Source organism: Anas acuta, chromosome 8 (assembly GCF_963932015.1).
Source record: "Anas acuta chromosome 8, bAnaAcu1.1, whole genome shotgun sequence".
Classification (NCBI taxonomy): domain Eukaryota; kingdom Metazoa; phylum Chordata; class Aves; order Anseriformes; family Anatidae; genus Anas; species Anas acuta.
Window position 1 is genome coordinate 29276706 of NC_088986.1, and position 19382 is coordinate 29296087.

General features: G+C 38.0%; 1 protein-coding gene across 2 annotated transcripts in view; it reads right to left on the reverse strand.

Annotated features, from left to right (window-relative positions):
• Positions 1–2181: 2181 nt before the first annotated feature.
• PALMD (palmdelphin) overlaps positions 2182–19382 on the reverse strand; it is a 50919-nt gene continuing 33718 nt past the window's right edge. For both annotated transcript variants that reach the window (XM_068690242.1, XM_068690243.1), the window contains exons 5-9: positions 10757–10871; positions 9841–9874; positions 9642–9752; positions 7824–8912; positions 2182–3721 (exon numbers count right to left, since the gene is read on the reverse strand). In XM_068690242.1, the coding sequence (XP_068546343.1) occupies positions 3678–3721; positions 7824–8912; positions 9642–9752; positions 9841–9874; positions 10757–10871 (1393 nt within the window). In that variant the 3' untranslated portion in view covers positions 2182–3677. The remainder of the gene's footprint in view (positions 3722–7823; positions 8913–9641; positions 9753–9840; positions 9875–10756; positions 10872–19382) is intronic.

Consider the following 19382-nt stretch of genomic DNA (forward strand, 5'->3'; position numbering starts at 1 on the left):
TGCTATGCTATTTCCTTTTATTCCTTTTATTAAAACAAAAACACATTTTTGGGAGACTTGTATTGAGTGTAATAATGCCAATGTTTTTTTTCCTTTGCCCAAGTGTGAAAAGGTTGGAGAGAGCTTGCGTAGCTTTTGTTTTGTATCTCTATTTATAACACTATGTGGCGCTCTTGTTTAAATAACAGCATTTTTTTTTGCTATCAACAAATGATGTTGAAAATAAGTGTTCCTAAAGCTTGAGAATTTTTATGATTACCTGATTTATTCAGTGAATCTAAGTTCACTTTAAAGCAGTTCATACAGATGAGAATGTTTCATTACATCTAAACTTTTGTTTCTATAGTTATGACCTGTTTTCTTTTGTCATGTGAGTAAATTGTACGTTACATGTGTGCATCCTTTTCCAAACAACTTAAGATAAATGGCAATCATGGAGGAAGAACCAACGTCTGCACTTCAATGCACAAGTTAATATCTCAGTGATTTCTGACCCAGAGACTCCATGTGAATCAGCAGATGGTTAAGAAGGATGATCTGCTAAAACTGAGTCTGTGTTCAGTTCAGTTTGATTCCAAGCTCTCTAAAGGGAGTGCATATGTGAAGGGGAAGCTGTTGCATACAGTTACCTGAGGGAGTGACACAGCAGAATCAGCATGTGCCAAATGCTTCAGAACATGTTTTAGCTCACATGTAAGCTAATTCAACTGTTGCATAACTTCTGCTTTTGGTTTTCCTTGTGCTCTTCAGAAGTGACTTTGCCTACTAGTTGCTAGTGATGTGAAAAATTATTGCCTTCTTTCAATTCTGTTCTTGATATGGAATGTGGGAGAGCTCTGGGGCTGCAACACTTGGCTGATGAATCTCTCTTCTCAGAAATGCTTTTCTTGGGTGCTCCATTTTGTCTCTGTTCTTTCAAAGTGATTAACTGCTATCCATGCTGCTACCTAGTGTTATGGTTTAACCTGCCTAGTAGCTAAGCACCACACAGCCATTTGCTCAGGGGTCTGTATACGAATAGTGTATTAGTGAGGGGCAGTTCAGACTCACACAAACAATGTTTTTAGTAGGTGATGTTAGAAATGCCACAGAGCAAAGCAGATCTACTGAGCCTAGTATAGTCTGCACAAGTAGCACTAATGGGTGCTTAGGGCAAGAGATGTAATGAGACTACAGTGATACTTTCCCTTCCTGGCAAGATCTCATTGCTGCTTGCCAGAATTGGTGTAAGGAAATTGTAAGGTAGATACTGCAGTTGGACTGAACCTTTTTGATGATGGGGCTTATCCATGAAACGTACAATGAGTTCTTAAAAAATAAATACATAAAAATCCATCAATGTTTGCCTTTATTCACTGTCAAAGCATAAGCTTTTAAGTCTGTCTCTTGATATCGTTTAATGACCTGTACTTTATCTTCCTGCCTTTATCATGGTTCTGCAGACATCTCATACCAGTCTTACTGTTTTTATCCTATACGATTGCTGTGTTCAGTCATTTTGCACTTCTGATCTATCTTGATTACCCTTCTTTTTCACCCTTCAGGGAAAGGGTGACCAAAACTCTACTTAACAAGTAAAAAAAGAAAAAAACTCAACATGTTAACATGCAAGACCTTGCCACAGTTGTTGGGATTTGTTGTAACCAATCCTGAACTTCTTTATGTTCATGGAGTTGATACTTTGTAAAGGCCTATCTAAAATACTGCTATGGTGTTCCCCTCTTACCCAAGAGGTTGGTAGTACTTAATAGCTACTTCTGCTGTGTAGGGTTAAGGTTTTCTGTTTTTATGCTATTTTACATCTTTCAGTACTGAATTTCACCTGCCAATTTACTTACATAATCACAATTGTGATGTCTCTTCTGTTTCCCTTCTTTTAAACTACTTCAGCAATATGTAGGGAACAGTATTTTTACCCCTTTGTCAGCTCACTTAGGATTGATAGCAGAGATCACTGGGGCAAGGCAGGGACAGATTCACAAACCCTTCTGCCTCTGTTGTAAGACCCACCACTGTCAGTTCATGTAACTATTTTCTACTATCTAAATTGTACCCTACTGAGAACATCTGAGTTGTCTTAAAGGTAGCTCCCTCTGCTCACAGAACCAAGTAATGGGAGAATAAACGTCTTTAGTGAAAAGGGGAAGGGGGAAAAAACAACACAGCAGCACAGGCTAGACATAGAGAAAATGTAATATAGTTTATTCATTTTTATCTACTATTCCAATCTCCAGGTAACAATCTCTCAAATCCTAAAATTTGAGATAATCCTACTTACTGTTCTACTTGAGTCTATGAGCCACCCAGTGTTTAGAGGCTACGTGTCAGCTGATTACTACCATCCACCCTCAGTATGAGGTAGTAGTTTTAGTTTCCTGCTCTGAAAGGAGGAAGACAAGCAGAAGGTTACAGTTGCTTTTAGGTGGTACATAATTTCTGACTCAGCTATATAAGAATAATACAACCTGAGCATTTTATCTGCTTAACCATTCAAACCAGCCTGAGATCTAATGAAATAAAGCATCACAGTGCTTTGAATATAAGGATGTAGCGCTTTGAGGCACTTTTTCCTCAAGAAGGTACTGGAAAAATCTGACTTGCCCGTGACTTTCCTAGATGTAGTTGTACTTTATGGCTGCTCTAAATGCCCTAGCTGTTTCCTCCTGTGGAAAGAATATGTTGCTTGGTGGGAGTCGTGGACCTTGCTGGAGAGCTAAGCCCAGCAGTGGCTGCCCCTACAACAGACCTGTTGTGGCTGCAGGACAAGTCACTGGCAACTCAGTATTTCTGAAAGGGGCCTTGAACTAATTTTAGCTTCCCTGGCCAAATGAAATGTGTACTAAGCACTACTTCTCAGTGCCTGACAGGTGCTGCTTGTCTGGTAGCCTGCTTCCTGGAAATGTGGGGCTTTCTATAGTGAGCTAGGAGGTGAAGCCATGCTTAGGAGATCAAGCTGTTTACAGCATTATGTGCGGGATCTGTGAGGTTATGGGTGGGAGTCATACATGGTCTGGGGAACTGAGCAAGGTCTTTTGGTGGCTATACTGTCATATGTGATGTAGAAGGGTGGGTAGACTGGGGTGCTCAAGAAGGCGGCTAAACATGTAAGTGCTGAATCTGCTGTTTTTGGATTGTTTTGCTGTTACTTAAAAAGGAATGCTTTAATTTTTGGCTTTAAATATGAAGCTTGGAAACCAGCTTTTATATTTACACTTCTTCCTGCTACTCTCTCTCATGCTTAGCTTTTAAAATAACTATTTTTTTTTTTAATGAATGAAACATTTTCAATCAAAAGTCAAAGCAGGTGTGCTTAAAACTGAAAGGATATGCTGTGAAGTTCCTGGAGAGGGATGTTTATCTGCTCTGTGTATATGGCAACAACGTATTCCTGATCGTGCATACCTGTCCCCACATCTTCACACTTGGATATACACTGCACTTATGGTCTTGGGTAACTTTACACTACCTTCAAAATACAAGCTTTGATTTGTGTGTGGCAGCTGGCCGAATCTAAAAGTCTGTTAGAGTCCATTGGGTTATGCAATGGGCAAAATAACCCAGATGCATAAAATAGAAGAACAAAGCATTAAGCATTAAGATCCAAAAGGCATGTTGAAGAAAATCTTCGTAGCTTTATTCTGCTTTGAGTAATGAAATTTACTTCCATCTTACAGCTGTTAAATCACCTTTTTCCCCAGCTTTGCCATTCTCATCCTTAGAGCTGAAAAAAAGAAAACAAAACCATTGTACTTTAAGTCTTTCTATTTCTGATGTTAAATGTTTGTATTTAGAATAATGAAGAATACACGTACCTCCAATGGTTAATCCAGCAGAATAAGCATTGTTTTAGTGTTACAGAAAGAAATTAGTAGAAGGCATTAGTTCTAGTAATTTGGCAATAAAGTGAATAATAAGAAATGTACTCCATTATCGCTATTTGAAAATTAGCACAGCTCTCTTATCTGTTTTGTTTCTGTTACCTTCGCTAGCACGTTACAGACAGATGGTATTGTCCTTGACTAGAAGCTGACAGATTAAAAGGATGCATGAATAATGAAACCTGTTGTTTAAACTAAACTCCTCAGTGGGCACTGTAACTGTTTGGAAGCCTTTTTCTTTTGTTGATGTTCAAAGCAAACTTCTCTCTTCCTGGTGCAGTGAGTCAGGGTGGGAGTTAGTCATATTCCTGAATTAAATGTGATGGAGTAATTCATCTGTATAAACATCAGCATGGATACAGTCTGTAACTGGGTATAAGGTAGGTTCATTTGAAAGTGACAATGCAGGGCAGATGATTAAATGTTAAGGTTATTTTTAGAATAGCAATATAATGCTTTTGTTTGATATGTAAGAGCCTCCCCCCACTAAGCTCTTGATCTGAGAATGCAGTGGGAATAATCTCCAGCCCTCTGACCTGTTAGTTTGAAGACTCACCCAAAATAGCATTTCTTCCCTCCAACATGCATGTTCTGTACTGGGAGACAGGGGGCCAAAGCAGCTGTTTACTTGATATATGCAGGTCAAACAAATGTCCAGTTCAAGTCATGTTTTGAAGTTTGTTGCAAATCATAGAAGTATCTGAGTATAACCTTATTATGGGACCACTGATGCTAAGCTTAACTCTTACAAGGACTGTACTGTTTGCAGACCAAGGCATTCTGGTGGATGCAAATCCTGGTTGTGATTTGAGAGCAATTACTCTGTCATAATCAATAGTCCAGGGATGTGATTTTGTCTTTCACTCTACGTTACAGAAACATGTGGCATGTATGCGTTTTCCTTTTCTATTAAATAAACAGTTTTGTTGTACAATACTTTCTTCAGCACAAATTGGGCAAATATTGTTTTCCATTGTTGTGTATCTTCCATTGGTAAAGAAAAAGTCAGCTCATCTAGATGAGCTACCTGCCAAAAGTTGCACTTTCACTTGCCATGAGAGTCTATTCTATGCTGTCAATGAGGTTTTTCTGCCTATTCAGATTGTTTTTCCTTTCTTCGTTCATTCCATTATGTCAAGCCTTTGTTATGCGTCCAAGGACTTTATTTTCCCTAGTGAGTATTGAACCTTCAAAATATTTTCATGATTGAAATTTAAAGAAGAAAATAAGCTTAATAACCCTGAATGCTAGGGTGCTAATTACAGCATGGCCATCCCTCTCCTTCTGTATTTCTGAAGGTGTGTGCCATGAGATATTGGTCTCACACCAAGCTCATAGGGAAACAAAAATTACTCCAGTATGGAAAGAGGTATGTCCTGTGCTTCTGTCAAATTAGGGCTATTCTAAAGTCTCCTAATTTAATCCCATGTTTCTCCATATTGGTTGGGATATAGAACACTTCCTCTGCATCTAAATTGTCTTTATCATCCCTTACTTTTCAGTAACTTGCTCTGGAGTTTCATTTTGCTCTCAAAGAAAGACTGTAACATAATGGACCTCCTTCCTGGTCCGTCCTGTGCTTTCTTGCTTTCTGTTCTTTCAAAGAGCCCTCAGTGTCTATTTAATGTTCAAATACTGCCATTGCTTCCCAAGTCTTAATTTCAGAGAGGATTATTTTTCTTTTACGGTTTGTTGCTTTAGTAATGAATGTTGAGATACCAAAATAATTTTCTACTCCCCTCTTTTCACCAGTGGTGTTTATGGTTAACCTGGCAGGCTGAGGCTTGAAAAGAGTTTATTTCCTAGCTCTTTGTCATTCATTGTTCTAGAAGTAGGAGGCTTTCCTGGTTTTGTTTCTTTCTTAGAATTAGCAGTGGGATTACAGGGCTGCTTGGGAAAAAATGAGTCATTTCCTGTTTTTTTCCACTGATGAAAATGTCCTAAGGAGTGGTAATAAATAGGTGGAGGGGCAAAGAGGAATATGGCTTATTTTCTGATTCTACTGGGCACTTAAAGGTGCTCACTTGGAGGCAGAGGTGAACATGGAGGTGTGTTTTTGACTTTATTGGGGCAGTTAGCAAGCTGCTATTAATTGGAACATGGATTTTTCCTAAATGGCTATTTTCTCCTTGGTATTGTATTTGTAAGTAAATGGGTAAGACGAATATAAATTAATAGAACAGGTTCTCAAATGTCTTTGCTAGGTTTTCCACTTCCCCAAAAGTCATTATTTGTTTTCCTCTAACCTCAAAAGAGGGAAAACAAATTGCTCAGAGACTGGCAGGAAAAATGAAGCATCAGAAGCTTCTTTCAGGAGGCAAAAATAGGCGAAAGATTGTTACTGGTGGAGGTGCTCAGCTAACTGCTCAGGTATGTGGCCCACCTGAATGGTGCTGCCAGCTTTCCTCTTTCCCAGGGTCTATTCAGGTCTGCCCACACAGCAGGCTGGAGAATGAACAAATCATTTTTGCTAGCAACTAGCTTCTGGAGAGTGGGTATTGCTTCTCTGTATTGTCCAGACATACGTGATAGGGGAATTAAGACTATTCCCAAAACACGAGGGGCTAGAACAGTTGCTGGAATGGTTTATCTTGCCTGTAGCCAGCCACTGGTGCTTTCATTTGTTGGCATCGAGTTTTTGGCAGCAGCCTTTGCTCCTGGGGGACACAGGAATTGCACAGACAGCAGAATTGGTGCTTGGGCAAAGCAAAGGTTCTCCTGAGTGGTAGACAAGGGCAGTAACTGATCAGAAGTGCTGGGCAGCACTGCTGGAGTATTTCAGGCTGTGTTGTGTGTGACTGCATGAGGTTGATGCTCCTAAACTGAGAGAATTACATAACAGCTCCTGCCAGTCAGTGCATACAGCTGCACATATACTTGAAATTTCTTTATGTGATCTAATGTCCACCCTCTCTCCTGGCTTTACTCTCACTGTTAAGAAATTCTGAAATTCCAGTCCATCCTTGCACTGGCAAGGGCCTTGCACTTTTGCTTCCAAATTGCAAGATTACGCAGGATATAGTCAGGTAGAAAGGAGAGAGGGGAGGGAGAGAATGTAGAATCAGCATCCCTGGCATCCCTTTAATTCAAATGCAACGTTCCCTAGTGCAGAATGTGGCTACTGTCTGAAATCTGGTGATCTGTAAATACTCCTAAATGCAGTTTAATTATATGCTCTAAAATACAACATAACCATGCTATTATTCCTTCAACACTTCTTGCTATTGTTCTTTCACCCTTTTATTATAAATGTTATAGTAAGAAACAGACATCTTAAATATGAATAGATTATAAAAATTGCTAAGAAATAATAGTATGGTCTAACCAAATGTAGAGAGGAAAACTTTCATCGTTTTTCAAAAACTATAAAGATATTTAACTTAGGTCAACAAAAATGTTAAAACTTGCATAGACATTGTCAAGGCAAGGCTGGAAGTGTTGGTTCCAGTAAAATAATGAGTAAAACAGGTTATTAAACAGCCTTTCTGATTTAAGGTGCAATCTGAATTATCTAGGAAGTGGTTAGAATGCAGATAGGCACAAAAAATTCCAGTATGGAGACAGTATCAAGAAGCAATGCTGTTAGTTACCTTGTAGAAATGAAAATTATCCTTCTAATTGAGGTAGCATTAATGAATCCATAAATTGTAACTTTTAAGAGAACAATTTTAGTCTTTGAAAATCACAGAAACTGGCTTTTCTGCGATAGGTGGTATTTTTTCCAAAATTTTGATATGGTAACTAGTGCATTGCTAAAGATGAAATAGTTCAACAGTATCAAAATGCAGATTAGCGTTTGTTAACAAGGAAGCAAAGAAATGATTAGTAATTGCATATTGGTCCATGAAACAATCAAAGTAATAAGTGAAATAGCTGCTACCAGAGAGCAGTATCAGGTATGCTACATGAGTGAGCAGCAGCGGCATGATTTTCCTTTCCCGTTACCTGTTAATGAGGGATCTTCAGTACCGTCTCCAGATACCTGACTCTGAAGATGAATGTGGTGCGTAGGTGAGCTTAAGCGTTCCTCTTGTTCCTGTAGGGAAATGGAGTTCTTGTGGGGTGTCTTGTTCAGGCTTGAACCCAGGCTTCTCACCGGGTTCATCTGTGGCACTTCTGTGTTTTTTCTGCTTGGTGGCTGATAAACCTGGCTATAGTGGCCTATGGGATGATATGATGGTTTCTCAGATTTGCTGTTGTCGTCATCGTCATCATCAATAATAACTAATTCTGCACGGATAACCCCATCGTATCTTGACAACTTCTGATCTGCTTCTGCATCATCATCATCAATGCGCTGATAACCCATGAAAATCATTGTAACTGGTTCGGAGTCATCCACGTAACATGGTACAGCTTGGACGATTTTGTACTGAACATCTTCCTCATCTTGAGGTGCAGGGGATGTTTCATTATGATGGTAGGAGTGTAAAAACCTTGTCTCATTATGTCTTTCCATTGTATTCTGATAAGGTTTTAATTCCTCATGTGCAGCTTTTCTTTTTTCGTTATGTATCATTCTGTTCTCAGGATTAGTGTGTGCTTTCTTCTCTGAATGTGAAAGTTCTGGAGAGGGAGACTTTGGTGTTGGCTTTGGAAGACCGAGCCCATTCTCTTTATGTTGCTGCATGAAGTGTTCCCCCTTAGGAGAGAATTCTGCCTGAGTGAGTCCATTCATCTCTCTTCTATGTGTGTCTTCCACTTTTAGTGCAGGGACTAATTTGTCTTTCTGAGGAGTAACTGGTCTGCAAAACTTGTTTGCAAACACAGGCTCGTGATACTCTGTGGGAGACTGGGAATTTTTTTCAGTTGCCTGCCTTAGAAGGTCCTCTACCTCAACAGGAGCAAGTTCATCCATCCCATTTTGTGTTGTGCTGCCATTTGAGGACACTGCATAGACTGACTTCCTACCATCATCATAGACTTTAATACCTGTCTCTTTAAACTCATTCGAGGGAAGAGGTATTGTTGACAACACTGTGTTTTCTCCTGTCTTCATGTCTTTTTCGACTTTAATTTCCATTGCAAACAATGCTGTTGAAAGAAACAAGTGCTTAAACTGATGATGCAGCGGCTGGAAGAGATGTTTTAGAAGAGTTCTGACAGTGATGGAGAAAGACTGTCAGAATGAATTATCAAAGATGTAAAATTATCGCATACATAACCAATGTTTCGAGGTTCTCATTCTAAATCCCCCCTTCCACCTTGTCAAAACTTGAAGTGGAAAAATATTTTTGGTTGGATCTACTTCTGCAAGGGAAAATAAGCTGATGAGGAGCCAGTTTTTGTTATGTGATTCTGACTGAGAAAGACACCTTTAACCTTAGCCTCCATTGGTGTGCTTGGCAATAGGAGTTGAAAGACCTTGACATTCTACAAACTGAAAGTTTTGGGTACTCAGAGGGGTTAGAAAGTGGTGTTGGTAGGAAATAACCAGGTACTGCCAGTTACCTGGTGGATGTAACTGCTGGCAGAAAATGTGAAATGTGTAGCATGAAGGGAGGAGCTACTAAGTTATGCCAAATAGAGGAATGAAGTACTGGAAGGAAGCTTTGGTGCTGAAAACTTTTGATCTTATTCTCAAAAGCAAATGCCTGGTGTCCCACCTCTCAGTTTTGTTGACATCACTGATAACATAATGCAGCTTAACTGAGAACATCATCTCATATCTATAATGCTCATCCTTTCCTTAAAGTGTTAGATTCAATTTTTAGGAAGCCTTTGCAAATACTGGCAGCCTTTGCAGTTGTTAGTAAGCAGTACCTTTTCTCTTTTCTTCATCATCAGTGACAGTATGTCCTGCCCTCTTCAGTGCAGAAGGTCTGAAATACTTGGGAAGGTCAGGTATGCTGGCATATATGTAGTCAGCTGCCTCTGAATAAAGAATATCACCAATGCACTTATTTATGTTTTTACTGACTTTTACAAGAACTTTTTTTGAATTAGTTTTTACAAAACGTACCTTCTTCAGCTTCTGCTTTTTCAGTCTTCACTGACTAGGAAAGAGAACCATTAATAATAAATGTGATAGGTCAGTTTTAAGACATTAACTAGACAGTGTTTTGCTTTACATAATAGTTTTAACTTCTGTACATGGTTTCATACTGAGAGGTACCTAAAGGTGGAATCTGCTCAGCTTGGAGTATGGCAAGTGGGAAAGAGGAACTTGCTTCTGGTCATCTTACCCTGTGTCACTTAGAATCATATTGGTAAAGACAAGACATCAGGAAGTGTTACTCAGTGAAACAGCCTCACGCTGTAGCCTAGACCAATTGACTTCAATGATTTTTTCAAAGGCCATACTTTGGCTTTCCAGTTAATTATCTCCCTGCTTATTTTTAAAGTGTATATGTGCATATGTAAGAACAACTGGAAAACTGAGGTTGAGTTTCATCATTTTTTTAAGAAGGCTTCAAATTTTCAAATATCAAAATGACCTTTAGACAAAGGCTAACGATACATCACTTTTCACTATAGCTTCTCTCAGGGACTGAGGGGAAAGCATGATGCAGTTTAGTTGGATGCATCATCTGAAGGAGCGTAAGTCATTCTCTGTATGGCTGTGTATATCCCTGTTCCCTGTGTATATCTTTTGCTGAGGTGCAAAGTTGTTGATTGGTGGCAGTGCTGTTTTCTTGAGATGTGCTATAAGTATGTTATGACAGGAATTGTTTCCTGACCTCCAACCCCTGCTCCAAACAGCAAATGGAAATATATGGACACTTGAACAATATAATTTCTTGGCCCCTCTTTGTATTTGATCTACTGTTTTAGAACAAAGGTTCATGACCACTTACATGATCCAGCTAGCTCTTCTTTCCCTGATTATGATGATGAATAAGTAACACATTCTACCTCTGGAGTAATTTGGCACTTACCTTTATTATGTCTTCTGTTGTTTTCTCAACTGACTTAAGTTTCTTTAAAATAGATTCTTCCTTAGCTGAGACTTTCATTTCCTCTTTTTCAAGGGCCTCGATTTCCTTCTCCAGTCTGCAATTACAATTCCCTTTGATTTAATATCAGGAAGAGAACAACACTGCAGATTTGATTCATTTTGAATACAGACACTAGTGGGGCTGATTCTACTTACCCTGGCAAATCTCACTCTGATATAGAATCAGCTTGTAATTTCACATGCCTCAGGAAAAACTGAAATAGTATTCTCAGCTTTTAAAAAATGTACCTGCCAGACTCCTTCTGGGCCTACTGTGAAAACAGTGACTGAAGTTAACTTATTTACTTTTCATGAGAGAATAGGTAAGGAATATATGCCCCCATGGGATTACCTCATCCTTAAGCAAATTTTCTCTCTACATTGTCTCAAGAAATGTGATCATTCCATGGTAATTATGATGTAGGAATCTAGTCTAGTTACGTACACCAGGGTTACGACTTTCTTGTTTCTTCATTGTGTGTGTACTTGAACATTTGGGACAAAAGCTGTGAATTCTGTGGTTGTAAAGGTCAGAAGGATGTTCTTCTAACTCCGAGAGTTAGAGTTATATGAGGTCACCTCGCACACTGTATTTTAATATATGTAGCTAAGCTGAATTCAGGAGGATAACCTAAATAGAAAAGGTCTAATCAATCTAGTAGAAGCTGGAATTCCCATAAGACCATCTTTATCCATGGAAATAAAATTGTATTCATATTTCTGAGAAAGAGCAGGTATTGTGCTGATATATGAAGGCTTTATTTGATAAAATAATGGCTTTTGCAAATACTTTTTGTAGCTCTAAAATAGGTAAAACAGCACTTAAATGATTTTCTAATGTAAAAATTAATATAGCTAGGAATCAAAATAGTGATATGTTTTGCAGACTACTTTTATGAAGTGATAACTTCATAATCATGTGGATTTTGAATACCATGCAAACTGCACAGCAGCAGATGCTAAGAGAGACTAAAGTCTGAAGCTTTCTTATGAGTTTGTTTTGGGACCAAGAATGAAGAATTTGCAGTCACCTAGATTGGTAAAGAGGCTTTCCAAAGGTAGGCTCAGACACCAAGACAGTTCTCTACAGTTTAGCGCGTGTGAATGTGGGTTCCGGGATTTCAAATTTATTTGCTTTGGTAAAATAGATGTAACAAAGCCTGACTGACAGTGGAAACTTGGTTCTTGAGGTGAATAAATGCAGGATATTTATGATTATAAGATATTTATATATGCAAGATAAGTGTGAGGGCAGGATGGGTGTGCGACTGTAGCATTTCTGATAGCTACAAAAGCTCTTGTCTAGTCTACAAACTTTAAAACACCAGGCAGTTTTAAGAGTTCCACTTCAGGATTGTGCACTAAGGTGTCTGCAGATATAGGTGTGCTTCCTAATTGTTCATCACTTTTTACTTGATTCTCTGGGAAAATGCTGAAATCAAGTCTCTGGAAAGAATTTTTTTTTCAGCATAACAGTAGTCATATTCAATGTACCTAGGACAAGCAGCTTGGAAGGCTAATGTTTGAAGTGTTTGCTCAAGTAATATCCTCAGCCGTATTACCAATGAACTGGCAAGAGAAACTGAGCACTTCATACAGTACTGATACATGTCGCATCAGGTGTTAATAACCACTTTATAAACTTGGATTTAGATGAGATTTCCTGCACTAAAACAATTTGTAAGGGTCCATTTAGTACAGAAGGAGACTTGGATTGCACCTCAGTCTAGTCAGTGAGAGTTTTGTTTTACAAAGATAACTTAAGGATACCAAACACACTAACTTTGGATATTCTCTAGAACAGGATATTCAGCACTGGGCTCATCTCCATCAGATTTTACTAGCACAAGTCACTTGCCAGTGAAGACATGGCTGGTGGGTTATTTTCTTTAAAAGCCCTCATTCTGTAAAAGATTGAAGTTCAGCAGTCAGAATTTTTTGGCCTATTGATTTGTACTCTAGCCTTGTACTTGATTTAAAAAGGGCCACAGCTCCCTTTCTCCTTCCCCTTTTTTGTTGTATGTTAAAGCTATATGATATGGTTTCTTGCATATTAAAGCTGAGTTAAATGTTTAAGGTGTCTCTTTCTTAACTGGAGTTCTTATTTTCTCAGCACTAAGATGCTTGATGAAAAATTTCTAGTCAGAAAGGTCCAGAACAAAATGTTTAACTTCTGTATATGTGAGAGGGAAAAATCTATGCCTGGTTGTTAAAGCACGTCTATAAGGAAAAGTATCTCAGTCAAATTCTTTTCTCTGGTGTGACTAAGGTAGTGACTTTAGGGAGGTGCCCCACAACCTATTTTTTCCTCTGTAGTCAAGACATTTCCATTCTGCACAAGCACATATTTTGGGGGGTTTAGATAGAAGCTTTCTTTGTAGCCTACTAGTCATCAAGTCACTTTTCCATGGGGGAGATTCATAATCAAGTCCAAATTTAGCTCTGAACTGGATCTCTCCTGCTATGGATGAGTGCAATATAGCCTTGGATTTCTGGTTCATCTCTTTCTCCTTCTTGCAAACCCTTTAGCTTCAACTTATAGGAAAAAAAAAAAACAGACGTACATTTTTAAATGTTCCATATTTAACTAAAATATGTCTTCCATTGTTTTTGAATCCTGTAGAAGTTGATGACTGTAGACTCAAGGCAACTGCAAAAGGTATCATAGTTGCTGACTCTCCAGTCATAAGAGAATTATCACTGGATGATCAGATCCAAAACTAAAAATAAAATGGACTGTACTCCAATATGGTAGGAAAAACTGCATTATGATTTGACTTTTTCTTTAGTATGGACTAAGATCTAAGACACCATACCAAAGTCAATGCTAATAATAGAAATTTCAACTCCATTTAAAACAGTAAGCAGGCCAGAATAGTTGAATGCAGCCTAGCAGAGAAGCATTATTTAACTGCTTTTGTGTGATTGCTTGAGGACTCTGAATAATGTTGTGGCTGTTGTCCTTTTTAAAATCAAAGTTGAAGAGCTACAATAGTAGAACACTATGTGGATTTTCAGCTGGTGGTAAGAGGATCCTCTTTTTTGCAACACATATGGTATCACAGATCTCAGAACTGAGATGTGAAGAAAAGTGCATTCAGGATGAAAGTAAAACAAATAAAAATAAGAACTCTTACAGTGCTATGAAAAAACTAATGTAATGACCACATTCTATATTTCTACATTTCTTACAGAATACTATTTAATATATTGAAATGTGGTTTTACAGGAGACTTTGATTGCAATATTATAATGGTAAAATTAATCATTAAAAACTTATAGAAGCATAATGAACTAAAGGATCATTAACCTTTGTTAAGGGTTTGTTTTAGTCTGGACTGTAACTGCTGCTAGACACAGGTGTAAGAAGAAGAAAAATCTTGGAAAGTTATTAAAAAAGTTAAGTGGGGGGTGGATGAGATGGCTAGGCAAAAAGAAAAAAATAAAAAAAGTTATCTGTGACATCAAGAAATGTATTTAATTTTCTGTATGCTCTCACGCCCATACAAACACCCACTTCAAGTGGTAATTAAGAGGACTGATCAGTGGGGCTAAAGAAAAATTATACCTATGCAAATCGAAAATTACATCTAGAACTTGTCTCTTTTTTTTAACACATACTAGTATATAGATGTAAATACCTCTTATGGTTCATTTTTTCAGAGGATGTTGTGTATATGCACACTAGGACTTGTTGAAAAGCAACTTTTTAAAAACACAATATACGTTGTTTAAAAAATCAAAGTCCTTTTGACTTTGTACAGGTCAAAATTTAGGCCAGGATCTCTTTCCAGTGTTTAAATCTTTAGCAACTTCTAAATACTCTGAATCAATGACATTTTTAGGAAGTTAATCACATTCTGGTTTGAAAGGGTCTAGCAGCTGAAACAGTGACTATTTTAAAACAAACTAAAGCTAATATATATATATATTTATATATATATATATCTATATTTAATTATATATATATATTTAATATATATATATATTTAATGGTGTTGCTGTGTCTTGCAGAGCACTGGAAGCATAATGCAGTTACTGTATTAAATCAGTCCTCTGGATATTTGTCCTTTCCTCCTTGAGTAGTGTTTATTGTTTTAGAGGGCAAAGAAAGTAGTATGGAGATGTGGAATTAAATAAGGAGCTTTAGAAGATGAGATTCTAAACTGGTGGTGTCTCTGCCAAAGCAGCAGCTGAGTTATCAAATTCTTCAATGTATACCTGACTGCTGCAGGCCACCAGCTGATCTGTGACTGGCACCACTACCACCCCAGAAGAAAAAGGCTTATGGATGAAAAACAGATAGTAGGATACCACCCTGGAGGATACCAGACTGAGAGGAAAAGGCAGCTTAGCAAGTCTTTGCATGTTTTGAGGTGAGTCAATGCTTTAGCAGCACTGGAAACCATCTAGCCTTAGCCTGCCTTAATGTATGTATCACATTACAAACCAGAGTAGTCCTTAGTAACATGGTGATGTTTGTGCATTTTTTTTAAGTATGTTGTTTAGCAACCAAGTCTGTCACAAATGAATGCTATTTGCTGAAAATCAAATGATAAAATGGGACTGAATCTTTATTCACCTTGTTCCCTGACCCGCGACATGCTCACTTGGCTCACTGCAACTTCTAACAGATAAACAAGGTGAATAGAAAAAAATGTGTAAATGCTGTTTTTGTCTGTAACCAGAGCCGTGAGTCACTTGTCTGTAAGGTGGCTCAGGCCACCCACTGTTCACTGTTTTACTGTCACTACAAAGAACGGAACCTTCCCTTTTATTGAAAAATGCCCAAATCCTAACAGATAAATGCTAGCTCTATTTGATATGCAAGTAAAGAGTGTTTTAAAACAGGTTTAGGAGAGTAATGGAAATGCCACTGTTGTAAATAACTTGCATACAACTGCAAGCGATTGTGCTTTCAGCTGAGAGAAACATCCATGGTTCTAGGGGTATTGAAAAAAATATCTTCATTTTTTCTAATTGATAATGACAACCACGTAACTGTCAGAGTGGACAAAATCTACCTGAGGCAACAGTGAATTTTAATAATTGGGTGCACAGTAGAAAAATTCTACTGAGCTTCTCAACATATTGTGTTGTTACTGCATGACAAGCGTGTACATGATCAGTATTGCAATTTGATAGCATAGGTCAGAAGTGTGACTTCATTTTATGTATATGTAGTCAGGCCAGCTTTTACTAGCTTGGGTACCATCTATGACATGGCAAAAGTTCTGTGCAAGTATGGTGAGTGCACGTGTTGTGCTTTTTAGTGGACTTTGTTCATGCTAGACTTGGCATTACTAGGTTTCTCTATCTCTGTCTAGTTTGACACCGGGTTGAGGATGTTTAAACAAGACATGGTATGGAAGAGAGCATGGATGCCTCTCTGGAGGCCTTTGCCAGACTACTATGGAACAGTGGTAGGAGGTATAACTTACAGGAGGAGGTGTTTGAGGATAAACCTGCTTAAATGTTTAGTTCAGAGGGAAGTTTCCGTATGACTCAAGCTATGTTCTTCTGCCTCAGTTCTCCATCTGTAAAGTCAAATACCTTGCCTATCTCCTCTGTGTGTAACGAGAATAAAAGCTGCCCAAGTCTCTAAAGTATGGATTGCCTAGTTACAAGAATAAAGATATCAATAATGAAAATGTTTCTTTTGCTAGTAAGGCCTTAAAACCTCCAAAATGACTTTAAAACTTCAGCAATGCTGATATAAGTACTTTTTCTACTGCTAGGTGGATCAGGAATATAATTAGGACCATTTCTGTACCTATTCTTAGTTCCAGAATGCGTGTTTCTTGTTGTATTGTACCTTGCTTGGTGATGAAACTGTTTTTTCATGCTTTTTTTGATTTCTAGTGGGTGAACATCATCACTTATTTTTTTCTATATGCTGTCTTGCAAAACACATCCACAATAGAAGGAAACAGTATTTGCTACATAAGTACTACTTCATTGTACCTGTGCAGTTATAATGAGAGTGAAGACACTGTCATTCTGTTATACTTTCATTTAATCTTTTCATTTTATGCTTGTCATTTTTCTGATGTCTTTCACTCCAAATATATCTGAAGTATTTCACATATACATCAGGCAGTAGGAATCATTTTAAGGAGGAAGCAATGTAGGGGAGGTTGCCAGAAGGTCATGGGCAAGAAAAGTTAGTTGGTGAGTCTGGTATTAACAACAAATAGTTGTAGAAATATTTAGTGGGGAAAAAAAACAATTGCCATGGAACAGTGGTGTGTGTATATATATGTGTGTGTGTATGTATATATATATATATATATATATATATATATATAAAGATGAAACATTGAAACATGCAGGGGTGTTGTAAAGAGAATAACAATCTTAATAAGAGGAGAAAGGCCTGTGTCTAAAACCAAACATTTAGTGCAACTTTTCCACTGTGGTACTTAATGTTGCAAGCAAAGTTATTTCATTTTCATCAACGTTTAAACTGCTGATTTATGGTCAGAATTTCAGCCATCCAGATGCACAAACATTGCTTGTGCTTGTAATTAAGCCAATTGGAGTTAAGTAGGAGAACTCATGCCTAATACATTTCTCTGAAATGCAGGCATATAAATAGAAGGTAGTTTGAAAAACAACAAAAACTGGCATCCCTGAATCTGACCTACATGGGAAAGGAATTCTAAACTCTTTTTTGGGGTGCAGGCTGAATGTTAATCAAGTTTCTGGTAAAAATTCCAGTTGGAATGTAACAGACATTTCTGTAGTTAGGCTGTTGCAGGTTCAAGCGTACATTAAGTTTATGAGCTCAGGAACTTTGGCCTTGTTTGGTGTAATGTGTGCGCTCTTGGTCATGTGATACAGTACTAAATGTGCAGCCATTCACAGTGCATCTGCATACAGGCCTTGTAATTATATATATATAAAACTACACAAATGTTTATATATGAAGAGGTGGTCAGAGATTTTGCTCTGGGATTCATGATGTCCTTTAAGTAAACAATCAGGTATAAATGAATGGTTTAGCACTCTCATTTCTCTCGCTTCTTCCTTAAAGCAAAAATGCATTTAGAAATTTTCATTTTAATGTCTATGGCTGTATTTCAAAGGACCTGCAAGCTTCTAATTCAGGTAAATTTTATAAATTTATTACTCCTTCTCAACTCAATTGCAATCTGGAATTAAAGCAGAAAAATTAAAATTTCCTTGATGCTAATTTACCTCTATGAGTTAATGTTTTTTGGGTTTCAAGCTCCAGATTGGTTACTGTTTTACTATTTGTAATAGTGTTAAATTATAATCAGACTAAAAAATTGTATAGCTGCATTCAGAGAAGTGAAGATTAATATGGGTGTAATAGAGAATTAAAAGTAGAAATGGTGTAAACAGAAATTAAGGACGTTGAGCTGAAGACAAAGTCAAGACAGCAATTACAAGAACAGCATCAAAATACTCCACAACTGGAAGGAGAACCCAGATCCTGGGAGATGTTGAAACGGCATTGCATATCTGACTTATCAGTCCTATTTGCTGAAATCTCTTAAAAACCATCCTATAATACTAATTAAGTCTCAATCCTGCTTTCCCTCCTGTCCTGTTTCTGGGAAGACTTGGACTTGCTGCCAGCATTGCTGTCAGACAGCTTAATTGCGATGACTCAGGTGCAGGGAACCCTTAAGGTTTGTTATCAGGTAACAGACTAGATTTAGATGCTGGAGATTAGCCTTCCTGATGGAACACCTCCGTGTTTATAAGGCAGTTTATATAGCAGAAGTTAAACAGTTTTTCTTTTTAGTGGCATAGACACTTACAGGCCTCCACTATAATAGCATTGCTTATTCTTTATTCAGTCATCAAATTAATTAGCACCAGTGTATGTTTTGTCAGGAGAATAAAAACATCCTTTCCCCAACATATCTACACACCAAATCCATTATCTGACTTGGTTCTGAAGCTTAAAAAAAAAATAAAAATAAATCTCCCCTCACCAAATTTGTTGGGGCACAAAGGAGACTTCAGCTAAACCTCCAGCTCTTACCTGAAGTCAACAGGATTTTGAAATCTATTCTACCTTCCCAGTGCCTGGAAAAGGGTTGAACTTCCACTAGACTGGTGGGGAGTTGCCTACTCTGTGCAACTTCCCCAGTGCTCCTGCTCCACACAGCTCCGTTTCGTGTGATCACACAGGCAAAGGGACCCCTCTCACATATTCATAAACACCACCTGTGGGATGTTTTAGAGTACAGTCTTCCTCCTACCACTGCAACAAAGAATTCCAGAGAGCTACTTGATAAGCTGTTCTGTTGAGAAAAGTGCTTTCAAGCAAGAAGTCAGCATAATTATAGGAAAAACTAGCACAGGCTGTTGCCTGTCAGTGAGGAGAATTATCATTTGTGTCAGATGGAGTAAGGGGGGGAGTGGGTGGGAGATAACCAGTGGAGATAATGTGGGTGACAACTTTGCCAAAATACTGTGTAGGAGGACAGTGGAGGAAGAAGAGAGGAAGGTGATATTGAACTTAAATAGAGGAAGAAGCCTAAAAAAAAAAAAAGAAAAAAAAAACGGTGTGTGTGTATGTGGGTGTGTTT